At 42.9% G+C, this 16594-nt stretch overlaps 1 protein-coding gene across 1 annotated transcript in view; it reads right to left on the bottom strand.

Annotated features, from left to right (window-relative positions):
* WDFY2 (WD repeat and FYVE domain containing 2) overlaps positions 1–3475 on the bottom strand; it is a 65941-nt gene extending 62466 nt beyond the window's left edge. Inside the window, exon 1 of the mRNA XM_075717067.1 lies at positions 3339–3475. Coding sequence (XP_075573182.1) covers positions 3339–3475 — 137 coding nt within the window. The remainder of the gene's footprint in view (positions 1–3338) is intronic.
* Positions 3476–16594: the final 13119 nt, after the last annotated feature.

The raw sequence follows: 16594 nt of genomic DNA, 5'->3' as shown, positions 1-16594 counted from the left end.
TTTGGCTATATGTGTCTGTTAATTCCACCCGTTTGCCGGCAGGCAAACGAGCATGGATGAAAGCTAATAGTTTCTTTCTCAAAGCCTTCCTGCATCAGATTTATACATTCTTGGATAACAAATGCTGCCACTCCTTTAACTCTCACCTGCCTAGACAGGTGCATCCCTTTTCCTTAGAAGAAAAACACAAAATAAAATTACATTTTATCCCTCCCAATGCACACCAGCTGTACTGTAAAGAGACAGGCTCAGTCTATTTTGCCCTGGTAAGGAATCAGTCAAATTAACTAAGATTAGGACACAATGCACATCATTCAACTAACATGACTGACTAGGATTCAGAAGAGAAAATATGTAGAGCATACAGGTGATGCACACTGAAAACAAACTCCAAGCTTGCAGGTTATGTAAAGTTTAGATAATCTAGTTAAATGCGTAAACCCACCCAAGATTCCTTCTTTCCCCCTCTATGCCACTCTTTATGAGGAATAACCACACTCTCTATTATTACTTAGTTTTAATTTTATTTCTTAAAATATGTGCTACAAATACAACAATTCAGGGCTACAGAATGCATGACTATGTCTGCAAGCTGAAACCACTTCTGTGCCTTTTAAAACCAGATAACACCACTGGCGGCATACAAAATAGAAACTAGAGACTGAGCTCCTGCTTTGAAGGGTTTACAGGTATAGAGCCACATCATGCACTACAGAAAACCTTTAAAGTGGTACCTAGTTGTTGTGTATGTTAAGCCTACTAGCAACTTCAACAATGATATGTTCAGCCATTAACCAGTAAACCAACTGAGAACTCCCTCCTCTTCATCTCCAGAAGACCTGTCCTCCCCAGTCTGAAGCAAGTGCTGGAGATGGCAAGTCGTTCCAGCTGAAGCTCTCTGCAAGTTTCAGAGCATTTCGCTTGCTCATATGAGCGGTACGTATCACAGGCTGGGAAACACAGCCAAAACTCACTTACCTGACTAAAGAGACAGATAACATCTCCATAACTGTCCTTCACAGTTTCCAGGAATCTCTAAAAGCCCTCCACATTGCAAGGCCATTAAACAACCACATCAGCACTAACACTAGAAGGCAGGTCCAAACAGGAAAAGGTACCATAAGGATCTACACAAGCCTAATCATAAGCCACAGGTATTGAAAGTTCGGTAAACTGTGCTTCCACCCCAGGTATCCTGAAACCTCCAAGTCTGACTCCCAACCTACTATTCCTTTCAAATAAGTTTTAGACTCTGAACCTTTTAATTACAATAAAAATGCTAATGTGGGTGAAAAATTAAAGAAAAAGCCATCAAACAACATTGTCATGCCTAAAGAAATAAAAGGCACGATCATAGCTTATAGCATCTCAAAGACACTGCAAACCAGCCCCACAAGCCAGCAAATTACCTGGTTAGTGCCTTTAAACAGAAAATAGCCTGGGAACCTCCAGACTTACTATAGTATTTTAATGTCCGTACAGTGATCCTGTATCACCAGCAAAACTTTAGACATCTATCAGCACATCTAGCAGCAGATTGCTTTACCTGGTTTCATCAGCAAGGAGGACCTGACCTACACCAGGGGTTTGCTCTGGGATGGGAAGGAAGAGGGATGGTTGCTCGTGAACTAGCGAGTTTCTTAGTGTGAAACCCCTGGTTTCTGCTTCACCACTTGTTTCTTGAACCTGACATCTCAGTTATTAGTGAAACAAAGATCTCTGATCAATCCCTTTCTCTACATAGAAATATCAACTTGGAGCATCAACCTATTGTCAACAACTCACAAATGCTAAAGCAGCAGAAACGACTTATTTTTTCTAAGGTGGAGGAGAGGCAGAGACTGAGACACACCAATATGAGAGCAAATTAATTTCAGGAATACTTTCTTCAAGATAAAAAGAATTGGCTGAATAAGCCTAACAAACTACAATGAGCCAGAACACATTCAAGCTTTATTTAGCTTCACAACAAACACATAAAAAATGCAAGGACAATAAAATCGTGAGCACGTAGCAATGTAAAACTCTGCTTAAAGTCCCTTGGATAGCGTACTTGTTTTATGTAGCTCAGTTTCTCCTGCTATGAGGCATGAGAGTTCACTTGGAGACCACAGCTTAGATGGAGTTAAATGATCTTAAATTTGCACATATTTGACACCTAGCTCAAAACTAACTTACAGTGAGGACAAAGACAGATGAAAGAAATACTGCCAGTTTTCTGGAAAGCTAGCAGTGACATAAAAGCAGACACTCAACAGGATAAGAGGCATCCAAAAGAAACAGTCCACAAAAAAAAAAAAAATGGAGAATCAAAACATATTCACACACTGGTCAACATTTGTCCCCAGTTGCAAAGAAATGCTGCTTAAAATAATTATTTATGGACTTTGCAAGAAAAATAAGCTCTTACTTTAAAGGCAGGCACCTTCAGGATGGAGTTTTGAAGCTCCAGCTGCAGGGCTGAATTAAGTTTGAGCTCTTTCAGAAGAGACAGAGCTGCCTCTGGGCAGCCTCAGACCCCCGTGCAGCCCAGCTAAATGGCCTGAAAACATTCTCCTCTTTGGCAGCTTTACAACACGGGATTTAACTCCAAGATCTTATCACTGACACATGGTATTTTTAAACAATTACCAAGAAACGTTTGGAGAGGGGAAACGGGAACCAAAACTACTGTTCTAGCCAACGCCACCGCAAACTTTAGGCAAGGTCAAAGATCTCCACAGCCTCCTGTCACGAATGCAGGTCTGTGAATCCTGCCAGCAATCCTTGTCATGAAGGCGATCTCAAATCCCATTTTACTCACGTTAAGAAAAGTCACTCAAGCCCTGCATGTTTCAGCAGTGCCCCAGCCCACTCACTGCCCGAACCCCCAAAGCGGTGGAGGAGGAGATGGACACCAAGCTGGAGACCCCTGCCCCAAGCTCCTCCCCTCCAGGACCAGATGCAGCTGCCTAAAGCAATGTCCCCACGCTGGACCACCACGACCCGCCGAGGCTTGCCTGGACTCCGGTGTCAGAGTCTACAGTCACACCAGTGATGGTGGTGGTGGTCCATCACCACCAGCGCTCGCCGGTGATGGTGGCAGCGGTGGACCACGACCGCAGGTCCCGTCACCTCCACCATCACTCGCCGGTGATGGTGGCAGAGATGGACCATCACCGCAGGACCCACCGCAGGTCCCGTCACCTCCACGTCACTCACCGGTGATGGTGGCGGTGGTGGACCACCACTGCACGACCCACCGCAGGTCCACCGCCACCATCACTGACGACTGACGGCGGAGGTGACAGACCACTGCCGCGGCCCCACGGGACCTGTGGACTCCCCGCTCCCGGTACCTGTCCTCGGAGACGCTGATGACCCCGTCCTCCTTGGGCACTATCGCTGCCATGTTCACCACCTCCTGCGAGCCCTCCACTTTGTTGAGCAGGAGGGGCTTGCGAGTCAGCGCCTTGGGCTGAGGCACCGCCGCCATGGGCGCCGCGGGACCGGCGGGCACCGCCGCTGCGGCCGGAGGAGGCTGCGGCCGGGGGAGGCGGCCCGCACTGCCGAGGCGGAGGAGGGACTTGCCGGAGCCCGGCACCGCCGCGGGCTCCCTGGGAAGCAGGAACCAACGGGGCGATGGAGGCGGCACCGCCCCCGAGCCGGGCTGGGCCGGGCCGGGCCGGGCGGGGCGGGGCGGGGCGCGGTGGTCTGAGGGGGGGAAAATGGCGGCCGCCCGCCGCCATCTCGCAGAGGAGGGTTGCCGCGCCGCGCTTTTGCGAAGGGGCCCCTTTGGCCAGAAGGTGGTTTAAGCACACAGCTCCTTCCATGGCCGCCCTCCCAGGGGTGCGGGCTGTCCGGGCCGAGCGCGGGTACGCCTCAGGGGGCAGCCAGGTAAAGGTGTCCCGCTTCTGGCAGGTGCCTAGCACTCCTCCGTTGGCACGGTTAGGCTGCTTTGCCGTCCGTCCCGTAGTCACATTGCTATGAACCCTTTTGCGACAGAAAGGCGAGCAAAGGTTAAACGGGGCGATTGCTCCCCTCTGTTTACATTACTTTTTCTTATCTGAGTTTATGTTGGGACTGAAGGTCAGCACACGAGGTAAAGACGGGATTTCTGCTGCTACGTTAGACACTAGGACCTCGTTGCATTCAACTTTCTGTAGTATTTCCTGCACCACACGATGTTCACTTAATTCAACAATTTCTACATGAATTTCAGTATGCAGTGTTCAAAATGGGCGAAGTAAAACACGGGGTGAGCCTGGACAGAGGTGTGGGTCAGCACAAAGCCTTGCAGCAGGCAGGGGTTGCGAGCAGGTTTGCAGCCTGGCTGGGCTGCGTGCGTGAGGGCAGTAGAAATTCACCATCCGACAGCTTATCCCTAAGGGAAACGCAGCAGACTTCCAGCAGCTCGTTTTCAGCAAGATGCTGCTTTTCACTCGCTTTTCCTGATGGATTCATTGAGGTCCGAGAAGGCCAGATAACTTACCCAAAGCTCTGTGCTAAAGCCAGTGAAAAAGCACTTCTTCCTGATGTATACACCAAACTTTCATAATCTGCCTGAAAAGATTCTGGAAAATCATGCTCAATGTCTCAACTGTTGTCCTACATTGCAGAAGTCGTCAGCAGATTGGAAAGCGTTATTTCAGCTGTAATTTTAAATTTACCCACATTAAGCCGACGAGCAGCAGTTCTCTGTGAAAAAATTCAGTGCTCCTGCCCATCAGCAGAAAAACTGAGGAGACTTGTAAGAGTTCAGGTATGAAAAACTCAAAGATCAGGAGTTTCCTTTTTCTCTGGGAGTAACATACAGCAGCGTCAGCAACAGAACAAATCCTGATTGCCCACTGGGCACTTAACGTTGCCTGTGTAGTAGATAGAGGCAACAAAGGAAAGATATAGTAAATTCTTCAGGGTGGAAACTAAATTTTCACAATGTTTAGTAATCTGTGTGATGCTAGACACACAAGCAGTATCTGCAGGACCACAGCAAGACATTTAAGCTTTGCTAAACTATTTGAGGTTCACAAGTGTACTGTGGAGGGAAAGGTCTGGTCAGCAACAGCCAATGGCTGCATAATGGCTTATAGGAAATTAATCTGCAGTCTCAAACTATTTCCCAGAGGATGTGTGACCACATTAGATACCATCTCTTTCTCACAATTCTTAGAAGAGAACTACTACTAAAGAGGCAAAGACCAATCCTCTTACCTCTATGGATGATCCTGCAGTCCTAGGCTAGACCTACAGTTAGAAATGCTTGTCTTGCTACTTGATGAGACGTGTGATATTCTTTGAAGATGTTGATATACTTGATAGTTTTCAGAATGGATGTGTATCTAAAAATGTCTTTTAAAACTGAAGTCTGGCAAGGTCTGCTGTCTTTGCAGTTGTTTGCATTCAAGGCTGGGCGCTGTGCATCACTGACAGATAAACAGGGGCTGAGAGTATGCTGGAGACAACAGACTGCCGTCTCTTGGGAGACCCAGAATACTTTTTGCCAAACAGGCCTTTAAGGAAGCAAGTAATGGAGAAAATAAATGTCCTGATAGGAAAAGGCATAGTTCACAGGACTGGAAGTAGGTCCTATGTATCCCCCAAATTAGCTGGATTTTCTTCAATTGTCTATTGAGACATACTACATTTACCTGTTAACCTTGTTTCTCCTATATCCTTAAACAGTTTCAGGTCCAACACTATTCCTTGAAGGTTTAAGATACTGTTTGGAGGAAAACACTGAAAGGTGGGGCATGCATTTTGGACCAAAGCCAAATAACAATATACTGAGATCAAATACATGCTTTATATAAACGTTTGTTCTTTGGAAATAAGTTACCCTTTGGGGAAAAAAAAAACAACCCAAAAAACCACAATGCAAGAGAGGATCCAGTGGCCAGTCAAGATAAAACTCTTAAGGGCATGTTTTAAAGCTTATCTGTAATGGGACTTCTTCCGCAAGACCAGGAAGTCACTTCAATAATAGAAAGGTGTCCTGAGGTCTAGTACATCACTTTACCGGGTGTCCAAACTTGAGGTCAATGCTCTACTTTCCCTTATAAGATGGGGAAATATGTTTGGGAAATTATTGCACACAAAAGCAGTTTTGCTATGACTGAGGGAAGAAAAAGTAATGCATGGAAAACTGGGGAGAGGAGGAAGGGAAGCAGAGAAGAAATAGATTTCAAAGTGACATGGGAACCTGGAGCTTCCTCCTGCATTCTACACAACAGGCTAAAAGAATATTGTCATAATGGTGGAAAAGCCACTGAAATTACCAACAAGACCTGAGTGTTCTCCCAGATCTATCATTGTCACACACAATTCAATTAAAAACTTTTAAAGAACATTTTTCCTGTAATGACAAAAACTAATGGACAAAAAGACTTCAAGTTAGGATTGCTACAGACATCAAGTTTAATAAGTACCTACAAAAGCAAAATTAGGGTAGTTTAGAAAAGTGTTTCCCCATATAATTGGGAAAAAAAATCAAGAAAATAAATCTTATAAATTCTTCTTAGCAGACTTTTTTTCATTTTCTGTCATAGCTTTCTGGTCAAATTGCATGGATTAAAAATATTGCTAGGACTGAAAGCAAGATGACTTAGTAACTGAATTTGAAGCCAAGAAAAGCAAGCTTATTCAGTTATTTTTCTACATTCAAAAAATTGTAGGGTTAAGAATTATATGATATTCCTGGTGTTCCTCTGGTATGTGCTTTTTGCAGGTAATTGTAAAAATTACATGGAAGAACATTTATATGACTACTTCATTTAAAGGTTCTTTTTCTTGTTAACATAAATTCTGAATTGGTAGAAAGTATGGTTGCTAGTAATGTATGCTTGGATTATTTGAACTTTCTTGGAAGAGTGTATTTGTCACTAACATGACATGAAAAACAAGCTGAAAAATGCAGTTTCCTTTATATTGAATTAATATTACCTCATCTTTGTTTCTTAGTGTCATTTCTCTTACTCTGCGTTTTGGCATGCCACCATAGCAAATGAAACATCTTTCCCTCTGTTAGTTTTGGCCTTTATTTTTGTGATGTGGGTTGCCTTTCACTCCTTTGATTTGGATAGAGCAGAATTAGGCTGCATGCCTATCAGCAATTATACTGGGTCATGTATTCACATACAGGATGACGACAGAAGACCTCTGGGAAGAAGCAGTGCTGGTTTGAACCGATGCCTTCACACACAGTGGAGCCACTTTCCATGCCCTTGTACCGCACCAGAGTCTTGGAGGACTTTCTCCAATTCCTCATCTGCAGTCTTGTTTGAAGCTTGGGAGTTTGAGCACATTGCATTCCCCATCTTCTCTGGCAATTTGCTTTAAAAGCTGCTCTCTGGCTCCATCTTCTGTTTTGTTTGTTGGTTGGTTTGGGGTTGATTTTTTTTATTTACTTATTTTGGTTTATCAGGGTGAGATTCTTCTGAGATTTACAGACTAAATTTGTTTAAAACAATAGGTAATCACGTCTTGGTGACAGTTCAGACAAGCAGGAGAGAATCCCAGCCTGCAGGTCAAAAGGGTGGCCCAGAGAGGAGGGTGCTGGACGGTCTCCAGCTCAGCTGTCAGCCCTGTGTTTAGATACTCCTGCCTGCAAAGTTGCTAGTTCTAGTGCAAGAGGAGGGGAAATCCCTTGGCCAAAAAGCACAGCAATATGTTCTGATTTGGCATAATTGTAACTTTTCTGCAAAATTATGAACACCACATGATCTAGCAACATAGTGACATCTCGCATACCTTTCGGCTAAAACTGGCAAGCACTGGGGCCACTGAGTAGGAGTAGGACAATTTAATAAACAGGTTGGCCTCTTTGCGGATACTAAGAAAAATGTTCCTTTTATAAAGTGCTCAACGATAATAGGAGTAATATTAATAATCCCAAGAACAGGCCTTTAATAAAGAAAAACTATTTGATGGTGATTAAATTTTAGGCCCAAACTATTCAACATGTGACCCTTTGATCCATTAAGTAATCTGATTCCAGTTGCTCTCACTCTGCAAGAGGGGAACTAGCATGGGAGCAAAACTGCACTTTGATTCAGTACTTAAATTTAAAACTGCTCCGTTGACAGCAAGCCAGATTTTGGCTTCTGAGGCCTCTTCCTCAATCACCCATGCAAATCCAAAGAACTTAGATACACAAAAGATAACCACATAAAAAAGGTAAAACCACTTGGCAACAGGTAGAGCTGCCTCTCAATAGCGGTTGAATGTGGCAGTGTTTTATTATCTCCCACGCTTTTCTTCTCTGCCTGTTTGTAAACTAAATGTTTTCCCACTTTACAGTATATGGGATTTACAATTTCTTCAAAACTTGCACTTCTATGCAACTGCAAAAAAACATGCTTAAAATTTTCTCCTCTTTTGTCAGCAGTGATAGCCTTCATAAGATAGTTACTGAAAAAATATTTTTAATTTCAGATGCTACATCATTCTTGGAAGCATGTGGGAAACAAATATAGATGAGCTTTTTATATAGAAAGGCAAACTTCACAGAGTACCAAAATGTTCTGTGGAAAATTCGCTTGTCCATCTTGCTTAAAAATACAAAAAATGCACCCTCAAATTTAGACATTGCTCCTTATTTTGCTCCACGTATTTATCAGTCACACAATGAATAGTACTGCCTATCACATTTCTATTAATAAGCCCTACATGCTCATTATGAAGGTTTTCTTCTATATTTCATTAGTTTTGTTTTATGCAGGCATTCAGAAGATTAGGACCTATCAGCAACACAGCTTGAATCTGCTGTAGGTCAAAGTTATGGAGAAAAAGATTAGCTTTAAAAAATATGCATGGCAGTATCACTGTGTAGCACCTTATCGAGAAGAAATACACTCATTTTTAGCTGCCATGCAAGTGCTGTTGGCTTTGTAACTGACTGTGAACATGTGAGAACAAAAAAAGTGATGCTGTGTCAGTGTGTGGGCTGCAAATGAGAACTCCTGGCTCATACAATTTTGCCCCATAAGCAGTTCTGGCATTGTATGCAGTCTTATTGCTGTTTCGTTTGTCCTCATTGATCCTGCTATAGTATTACTCACATTTTGGGCTCCCAACTTGCTGTAAAAAAAACTCTGTAATTTAATTCAGTGTCTTTTTTGGTGGAACTTTCTGACCACTAATTCTTCTAAGCTCATTATTCTTTTATTTTTATAGGCCTCAGGACTTCAGAACTTTTTTTTTTCCCCTAAATCTTCCTTCCCTCTGTGATATTGAACAATCATGGAGTATCATCAATAAATACATTTCCTATTTGGCAAATGCATTAAAATCACCTATGTAACCTGCTTGAAAGGTAAATAAATTTCTCTTACATAATGCATGAACAATATGAAAGCTTTGAAGTATTTCTTTTTCTTTCATCTAAAGTATACAATTAAGAACATGTCCAGGGAATATCGAGGAACATTTTCTTACAACTTTTGTCTTTTAGCTATTTTTTTTTTTTTATGTTCTCACTTTTACTACACATGGGCCTACAGTGGATGTTGTTAGGTTGACAAAATGCTTTCAACCATCTGAAACATAATGAAGTTCAACAAGGTGCACCTGGGTCAGGGCAATCCTCTGTATCAATACGGAATGGGTGATGAAGGGATTCAGAGCAGCCCTACAGAGAAGGTCTTGGGGATCCTGGTGGACAAAAAATTGGACACAAGCCAGCAATGTGTGCTTGCAGCCCAGAAAGCCAACCATATTCTGGGCTGTATCAAAAGAAGCGTGGCCAGCAGGCTGAGGGAGGTGAGCCTCCCTTCTACTCTGCTCTGATGAGACCCGATGTGGAGTACTGCGTCCAGCTCTGGAGCCCTCAGCACAGGAAAGACATGGACCTGTTGGATTGGGTCCAGAGGAAGGCCACAAAAATGATCAGAGGGATGGAACACCTCTCCTGTGAAGAAAGGCTGAGAGAGTTGGGGTGCTTCAGCCTGGAGAAGAGAACGCTCTGGGGAGACCTTATTGCAGCCTTTCAATACTTAAAAGGGGCTTATAAGAAAGATGGAGAGAGACTTTTTACCTGTCGTGACCGGACAAGGGGCAATGGTTTTAAACTGAAAGAGGGTAGGTTTAGATTGGACATAAGAAGCCTTTTTTTTATGAGGAGGGTGGCGAGACACTGGAACAGGTTGCCCAGAGAAGTTGTAGATGCCCCATCCCTGGAAGTATTCCAGGTCAGGTTGGATGGGACTTTGAGCAAACTGATCCAGTGAAAGACATCCCTGCCCATGGCAGGGGGTTGGACTACATGATCTTTAAAGGTCACTTCCAACCCAAACCATTCTGTGATTCTATAATCTGAGCATACAAAGAGAAAATCAAAGAAAAAAACTACTATTAAGCTATTAAACACTGTTTTTTAACTGCTAATATTGATAGTACCTTAGAAATAGGAGTAAAGGAATATTTTACCAAAAAAAAAAAAGTCTGATACAACTTATGGCCAAAAGATCCTAACAGTGCTACTGCTAACAAAGCTCTAGCATCATTTTAATACGCATGTTTCAATAGAAAGTTTTTGGATCTGGGCAGTTTTCTTGAAGTCAAGCCATTTTGTAGATTACCCCTTACTGAAATTACATGGAAAGCTTCATATAGTACAAAACAAGCACCTGAGTCTTTAAAAAAATAAGTAGACCCTCACTACAGTTGCCAATTTTTGTTGACTCAAAGCTGTGACAAAAGATTGCTTTAAAAGCTTGTGGTTCCTGAAGCAGGGTGACTGAACTCATCCTTTCTGTGCAAAACGACTCCTGCAAAGAAATCCTGAGAAGCAGCTTGAGAGAAAAATTGCAGAAGTTTCAGTGTAGACAGGGACTTATGACTCAGTACCACAGGGCTGTTTGAAGAGTTAAAAAAGAATCCCAGATTGTCTAATCAAACTTTTTCATGTCTTATTCTTTGCAAATGTTGAGTCACCTTCACTTTAGCAGGTGGGTCAGCATTTCTGGCCATCTCCGCAGGAAGGGGTTCCTCAGCCTGTGAGCACATACATACATCCCAATGATGCCACATTTTGATGGGCACTATCACAGATGGTATTGTGGAGCATTTGGTTCCCCAATTACCTCATGGCCATTCCTGATAAGCATCATTTTTATTCTAGATAGATTACAGCCAGAATGTCTGATTGCTTTGAACATCTTGCACAGTAGTAGGCCCATATGCCTATAGTCAGAATCTACAGAGTGCCCTTTGATTTTGAAGGGAGAACCATATCTGAGCCAGGTTTAGCTGCTTTGGGGAGACATCCTTTGGGACAAGAGTGGGTGTGGAAGCACTGGCCCATTCCAGGACAGCCACCAAATGAGAAAATTCATGAAAGTGGGAGAAATACTCTTTATTTGTAAAACAGTAAATGTTCTAGAGACAAGAGCCACACATGTTTGGAGGGGAAAACCAATTATTCAGTCATGTCCTCATCTGTAACTTGGTGACCTCCTTGTGTAAAAATATCATCTGACAAGATAGTAGAAATACCTCTGTGAAGACAGGAACTGGTGAATGTACATCTTGTGCCTCTGAAAGTAGATGAGGAAACTCCAAATGGGAAAACAAAGAAAACCCCCGAGACTGCAAAAAAAAATTCTGACCTTCTCAGTAGTTTTGATTAGCCCCTGATGTTCAGGCTAACCGGCCCCAGAATAGCCTCTGTATTGGATCCTTAATATGAGCACAGGACAATTTTCACATAGAGACTCTAAATCAGGTATCCGTGTCAAAAAGAAAAGTGCTCAAAAAGCTCCATATGAGGTCAAGTGATGCTCCTGAAGTCAAAAGAACTTGTCTGGTGTGTTAGATCAGTTCACAGTAATAGGAGGGAACTAGGGCAATAGTTATTTTTCACTGAACCATGACAAGAAACACTGTAAGAATTGGCCATGTTAGTGCTCCCGAAGTGTTCAAGTGAGAAGACATTGGGGAAGGGACAGGTGGTAATGAAGAGCATGTAAAGCCCCTCAAATTGTAATGAATGAGTGTTGGAAATAGGTTTCTCCATCTGAAAAGCCACATGGGTAGGTATGCATGTATGCACATACTTAAACACATTAAAGACACCCCCCCCCCCCCAAAGCCCCACAAAACCAAACTAAAAAAGAAACCTTTCCCTAAAGCTAGAGACCCCAAGGCCAAAACTGTAGCAAGAAATTCTGGTACCTGCTCCAGGATGTGTCCAGCTCTACTAGCTCATAAAACAGACCAGAGATTGTTCTTTGGGTTCTGACGCCAAACAGTGTGTCCCACTTGCATCACAGAACTACATTTTCTTCTTCCCCCAGGAAAGAGTGGTGATGTAAAACTGCCTTTGGGGAAACAGGCCCTGCTCCATGCTGTCTTCCAAGCCCTGTCCGGGTACCATTTGAGAGCTTGCTAAGAGCTGCGTGCCAAAACTGCCAGGTAACGTGCTTATAATTCAATTGTAAGAGCTCTACACAGCAGTGCCTGAGTGTTGGCCTCTAAACCTTACCAGCGTGGATCCAGCCGATGAAGCTTTCTCCAGGGTTTTGGTACCTTCCAATTAGGCAGTTTGGCCACAATGACCCTTCCACTGTAGCAACAGGTACCAACAAGACATCTAGCAAACTTCTTGGCATTCAGGAGCTAGGTGGTGGGAGTCCCAGGCAGCTGCCGGGAGCCCAGCTGCTACAGGAGCACTTGTGTGCAGGCAGTCCAGTTTCTCTCCTTCAGTGGCACACAGCAAAGTATGGGCCATCCTCTCAAGCACTTCACTGTGCAGATGTGTGTTGTAGGGACTTCAGCATCTGGCTTGCAGAATCCCTCCATAGGGATGTCTGACCGCACCTGTATCAATCACCATTCAACTCCTTGTCTCCCTCCTCTGTGAGAGGAGTGCCAGATGTTAGGGACTCTCTTACCTCCCCTTTGATACAATCCTGCCTGATACTTTCCTTCTCCCAAGTGCTGATAACTGAAAAGGGAGAAAAAACCAGAAGACAAACTAGGACAACTTTCTTATGCAGGGACGGGCTCAATCCTGATCTGAATGGTGAGGAGGAAAGAGGAAATGGTTGTGCAGCTGCAGTGTGATCTTACAGCGTGAACACATCACTAGCTAGGGCTAAGGATCTGGCTCGAGTGCCTCCAAATCCTCTTGTAAAACTACATTTGCCATATGTGTAAAAGCGATAGTCGAAGAGTCTTTCCTACCATGGACTTTTCTAGGCAGCCACCCTTTCCCCAACTTGAAGGCTGGCAGTGTCAGTTTTGACTTGTATTTGTGGAAGTATTTTTCCTTTGAAATTATGTTTTGATTAATTTCAAGGGGTTTTATTCCTGTCCTTTGTTTTTGGCCAGAAAAATAGGCAACTATGCGCATTTATGTATGCACACATTCATGAACATAAAGATTCAAAAGAGAATGAGGGAGAAATGCCTCTTCTGACTAGGCATAACAATTCTGAAGGGAAAATTTATACACATTTTATGCTTTTGTTTTTTAATAAGAAGTGACATGCTGCCCTAGTGCTGATTTGTAGCAGAAGAGATTAAAAATTCTTGGACCGTCAGTAGCAAGAAATCGCAGGGCTGTACTTACAGAGGTCATTAACTGCCCAGACATCTGTTGGGTAACAAATTCTGCTAAACATAGATCATGAAACAGTTCTTGAATTATGCAGAGGATAATTTCACAATCCAGAAAACAGAGAATTCAAGCAGAGAAAAAGCCATGTAAGACCTTCTTATTGCCAGTTGGGGAGGAATTCACTATGATGTCAGAATTACAGGACAGTTTGGTGCTAGTGGCAGTGGTCTGCTGGATTGCTACCAGTGCGATAAGGAACAGATTTAGATGATGGTCACAATTATAGTTACTTATTCCACAAACTAACTGACATTATGGACAAATTGGTCATGTTAAATAGAGGCACACTATGACAAAAGTGTCTAGCTAACTAGACAAAAGTAAAAACCCCAAATGTCTTAGTGAAAACTACTGTAAAACACGTTAACACACAGGCAATAGATTTCAGCATAAGAAAAGGGAGTTAGGAAACAATGAGCAGATGCAGCAATGGAAAAATTGGTGCTATGGCGGAAACAGGCTGGAGCATTCCAAACAATATATAAATTAAAGCATAACAGACCCTAATTCCCCTTGAAAAAGGAATACTGTCCTGTTCCCTGTAAGTTAACTGTAGCCAGTTGGTAGAGGATCACAAGTGAGTCCGATTATGCTACACTGGACTATAATTGGGTTAAAGGGCTGTCACTTACCTCTGAAATGAGAGCTCAAGTGATATCTGTCAACCTTTGGAAGCTTTTGCTGGATCAGGAGTTATTTATTAGCTGCTGCAGAAGTCAAGCACACAGCACAACCAATCATTGAAAACACGGAGAGTGAAAACACTTGTCAGAGCAAATGAGTAGTTTTGGCTTTTTTCCCTCGGCCAGCTGAGGGGAGTCATACTGAATATCTAAGTAGAAATGTCAAGGAAAACATATTGTAACTTTTTCTGAAGGGAAAAACAAGATAACGAAGACCTGAAATGGAAGACATGAAGAAAAATAAGAATTGATCAAGGGAAATAAAATACAAAAAAAACCCTACAATACCTTGAAAATAAGTTGAATGGATATGATAGTTAAAAGCCTGATTTTATCTCCTTTGCATTGTTAAGTTTCATCTTCCTTCAAGACCCCAGTTATATAAATCACTGTAAGCTGTGTATTCACAATTCACATAAACCAGCCAACATGAATGCATGTAACAGTGTCAAGGCCCTAGGAAAACAGAAATAACAGAAAATAGAAATACCTCAAAGGAGGGAAGGAGCAGGAGAATCTCAGCGAAAATGTTACATTCATCACACAACCAATGTACACAACACACTCTGCCAAACCTGGAGAAGCGTACACTTAGTGTCAGCTTGAATTATGGGATGGGCTTTCCTGGACTTTTTGTTTTGGACCCATGTTTGGAAAATAACCATAAACCGTACATTGCCTTAAAAATGGCTTACCAACAGGAAAATATTAGCACTGATCCCAAAATGTTCGAGGCTTTCCGATTGCAACATCATGAAATTGAAAGCCATCTCCAACAACAAAAGAACTCATCACTGACCAAAACAGTACTGCTTGGTGAAGACTGCTATTATGAAAAAAGGTTACACTTGTAATTCAAGGTGCGTTATAAGCTGGTCTCAATTCAGTTCTAAAATTTTCCTAATGAGAAATGATTTTGTAAGCTCAACTTGGTAAGAATTATCCTTCTGTGCTTTTCAAAGCCATGTTTTAAGTGTCCTTCCTCCCCGTTTGAAATATTTCTAAAACCAGACACTATTTTTCTGCAAGTTGGTGCAAGACAGATTTGCCCACTGTGGCATCCATTCAGGTTTTCTTTAACAAATAGGCCTTATATCAGGGCTTCAATGTGTGCCTAAAATCAGAAAAAAAAAAAACCCCTCCCACTTCATTTTAACTGTATCTTTTGAATAACACGCTCAGCAAACAGTCCCAAACACCTTGCCAAAGGTGCTTGAAATCAGGGAATACAGATGAACAGATTTCTTCCCTGGGTAAGAGCAGATTTTATCAGGTTTGTTTTACTCTAGAAGACCTATGTCTGTCCTTTATAGATGGCTTTTGTAGAGATTTCCAAATAGCTCCTAGTTGAGATTTGATAAGTTTTCATTAACTGCTAAGTGGCAAAAGACAGACCAACTGCTCTATATTCCATTTGACACCAGCTATGCCAGCTGCTTTGCAGAGAGCAACCAAGTGCATCTTTCTTTTAGAGTGCATTTTGATTTTGGGCAAAAGATGGCAATGCATAATAACCACTTTAGAGTAAAAGCTGGATAATAAACTTCTACAGTGTGGCAATATTTTAAAGAAAGAGCTCCCAGCTCGCAAATACCACATGCAGGTGTGATACCTCAGTGGGAAGCAATTTAGGGATGAATGAATAATTCTGTCCTCTTGTTTACCAAGACTATACCCATTACATTGGCCATTAAAAAAGGGGGGGGGGGGGGGGAGGGGGGAAAGAAAAATACACCTAGTTGTTTTGCCTCCCTGGAAAGTGCTTGTAGAGTATCTTTTAGCTCTAACTGCTTTATACTCCAAGCTGACTGTAGCTGGAATTGGTGTCCCTTAGCCGGTCGATTAGTTAGATAAATTCTGCACGCCTGTGTCTGGGATCCATGGTAATGGAGTTACGTTGCTATGCTATGAAATGTGCGGGAGGGTCCAGTGCTTTGGGAAGGATATGATTTCCGGGGCTACTGAAAGTTGGTAGTGTAGGCAAGAAGGAATGCTTGGAGGAATGAACAAAAGCGAGTGCTGGAAGGGTGACAGGGGATCGCTCACGTCAGCGGGTACAGGCAGGGCACTGACACCCCAGGAAAGCTTCCCTGGGAGGGATGTAACAACCATCTGAAAGGTTGTTTAAAAGTGGTGTTGTGGGGGAAGAATATCCTAGTTCTGTTCTTGTCATCCCGAGGACAGCCTGCATGGCAACATTGTGTGTTACAGGTATTTGTGTGGAGGACTGCATTAACCCCTTACCACACACACAGGAGCTTTTAACCAGGGATACAAGAAAACTAAACAAAACCAGGGTGGACTGCTACAAACG

The sequence above is a fragment of the Pelecanus crispus genome, chromosome 1 (assembly GCF_030463565.1).
Source record: "Pelecanus crispus isolate bPelCri1 chromosome 1, bPelCri1.pri, whole genome shotgun sequence".
In the NCBI taxonomy this organism is placed as follows: Eukaryota; Metazoa; Chordata; class Aves; order Pelecaniformes; family Pelecanidae; genus Pelecanus; species Pelecanus crispus.
Note: the sequence above shows the minus strand (reverse complement) of the source record. Positions and strands in the feature narration are given on the sequence as shown.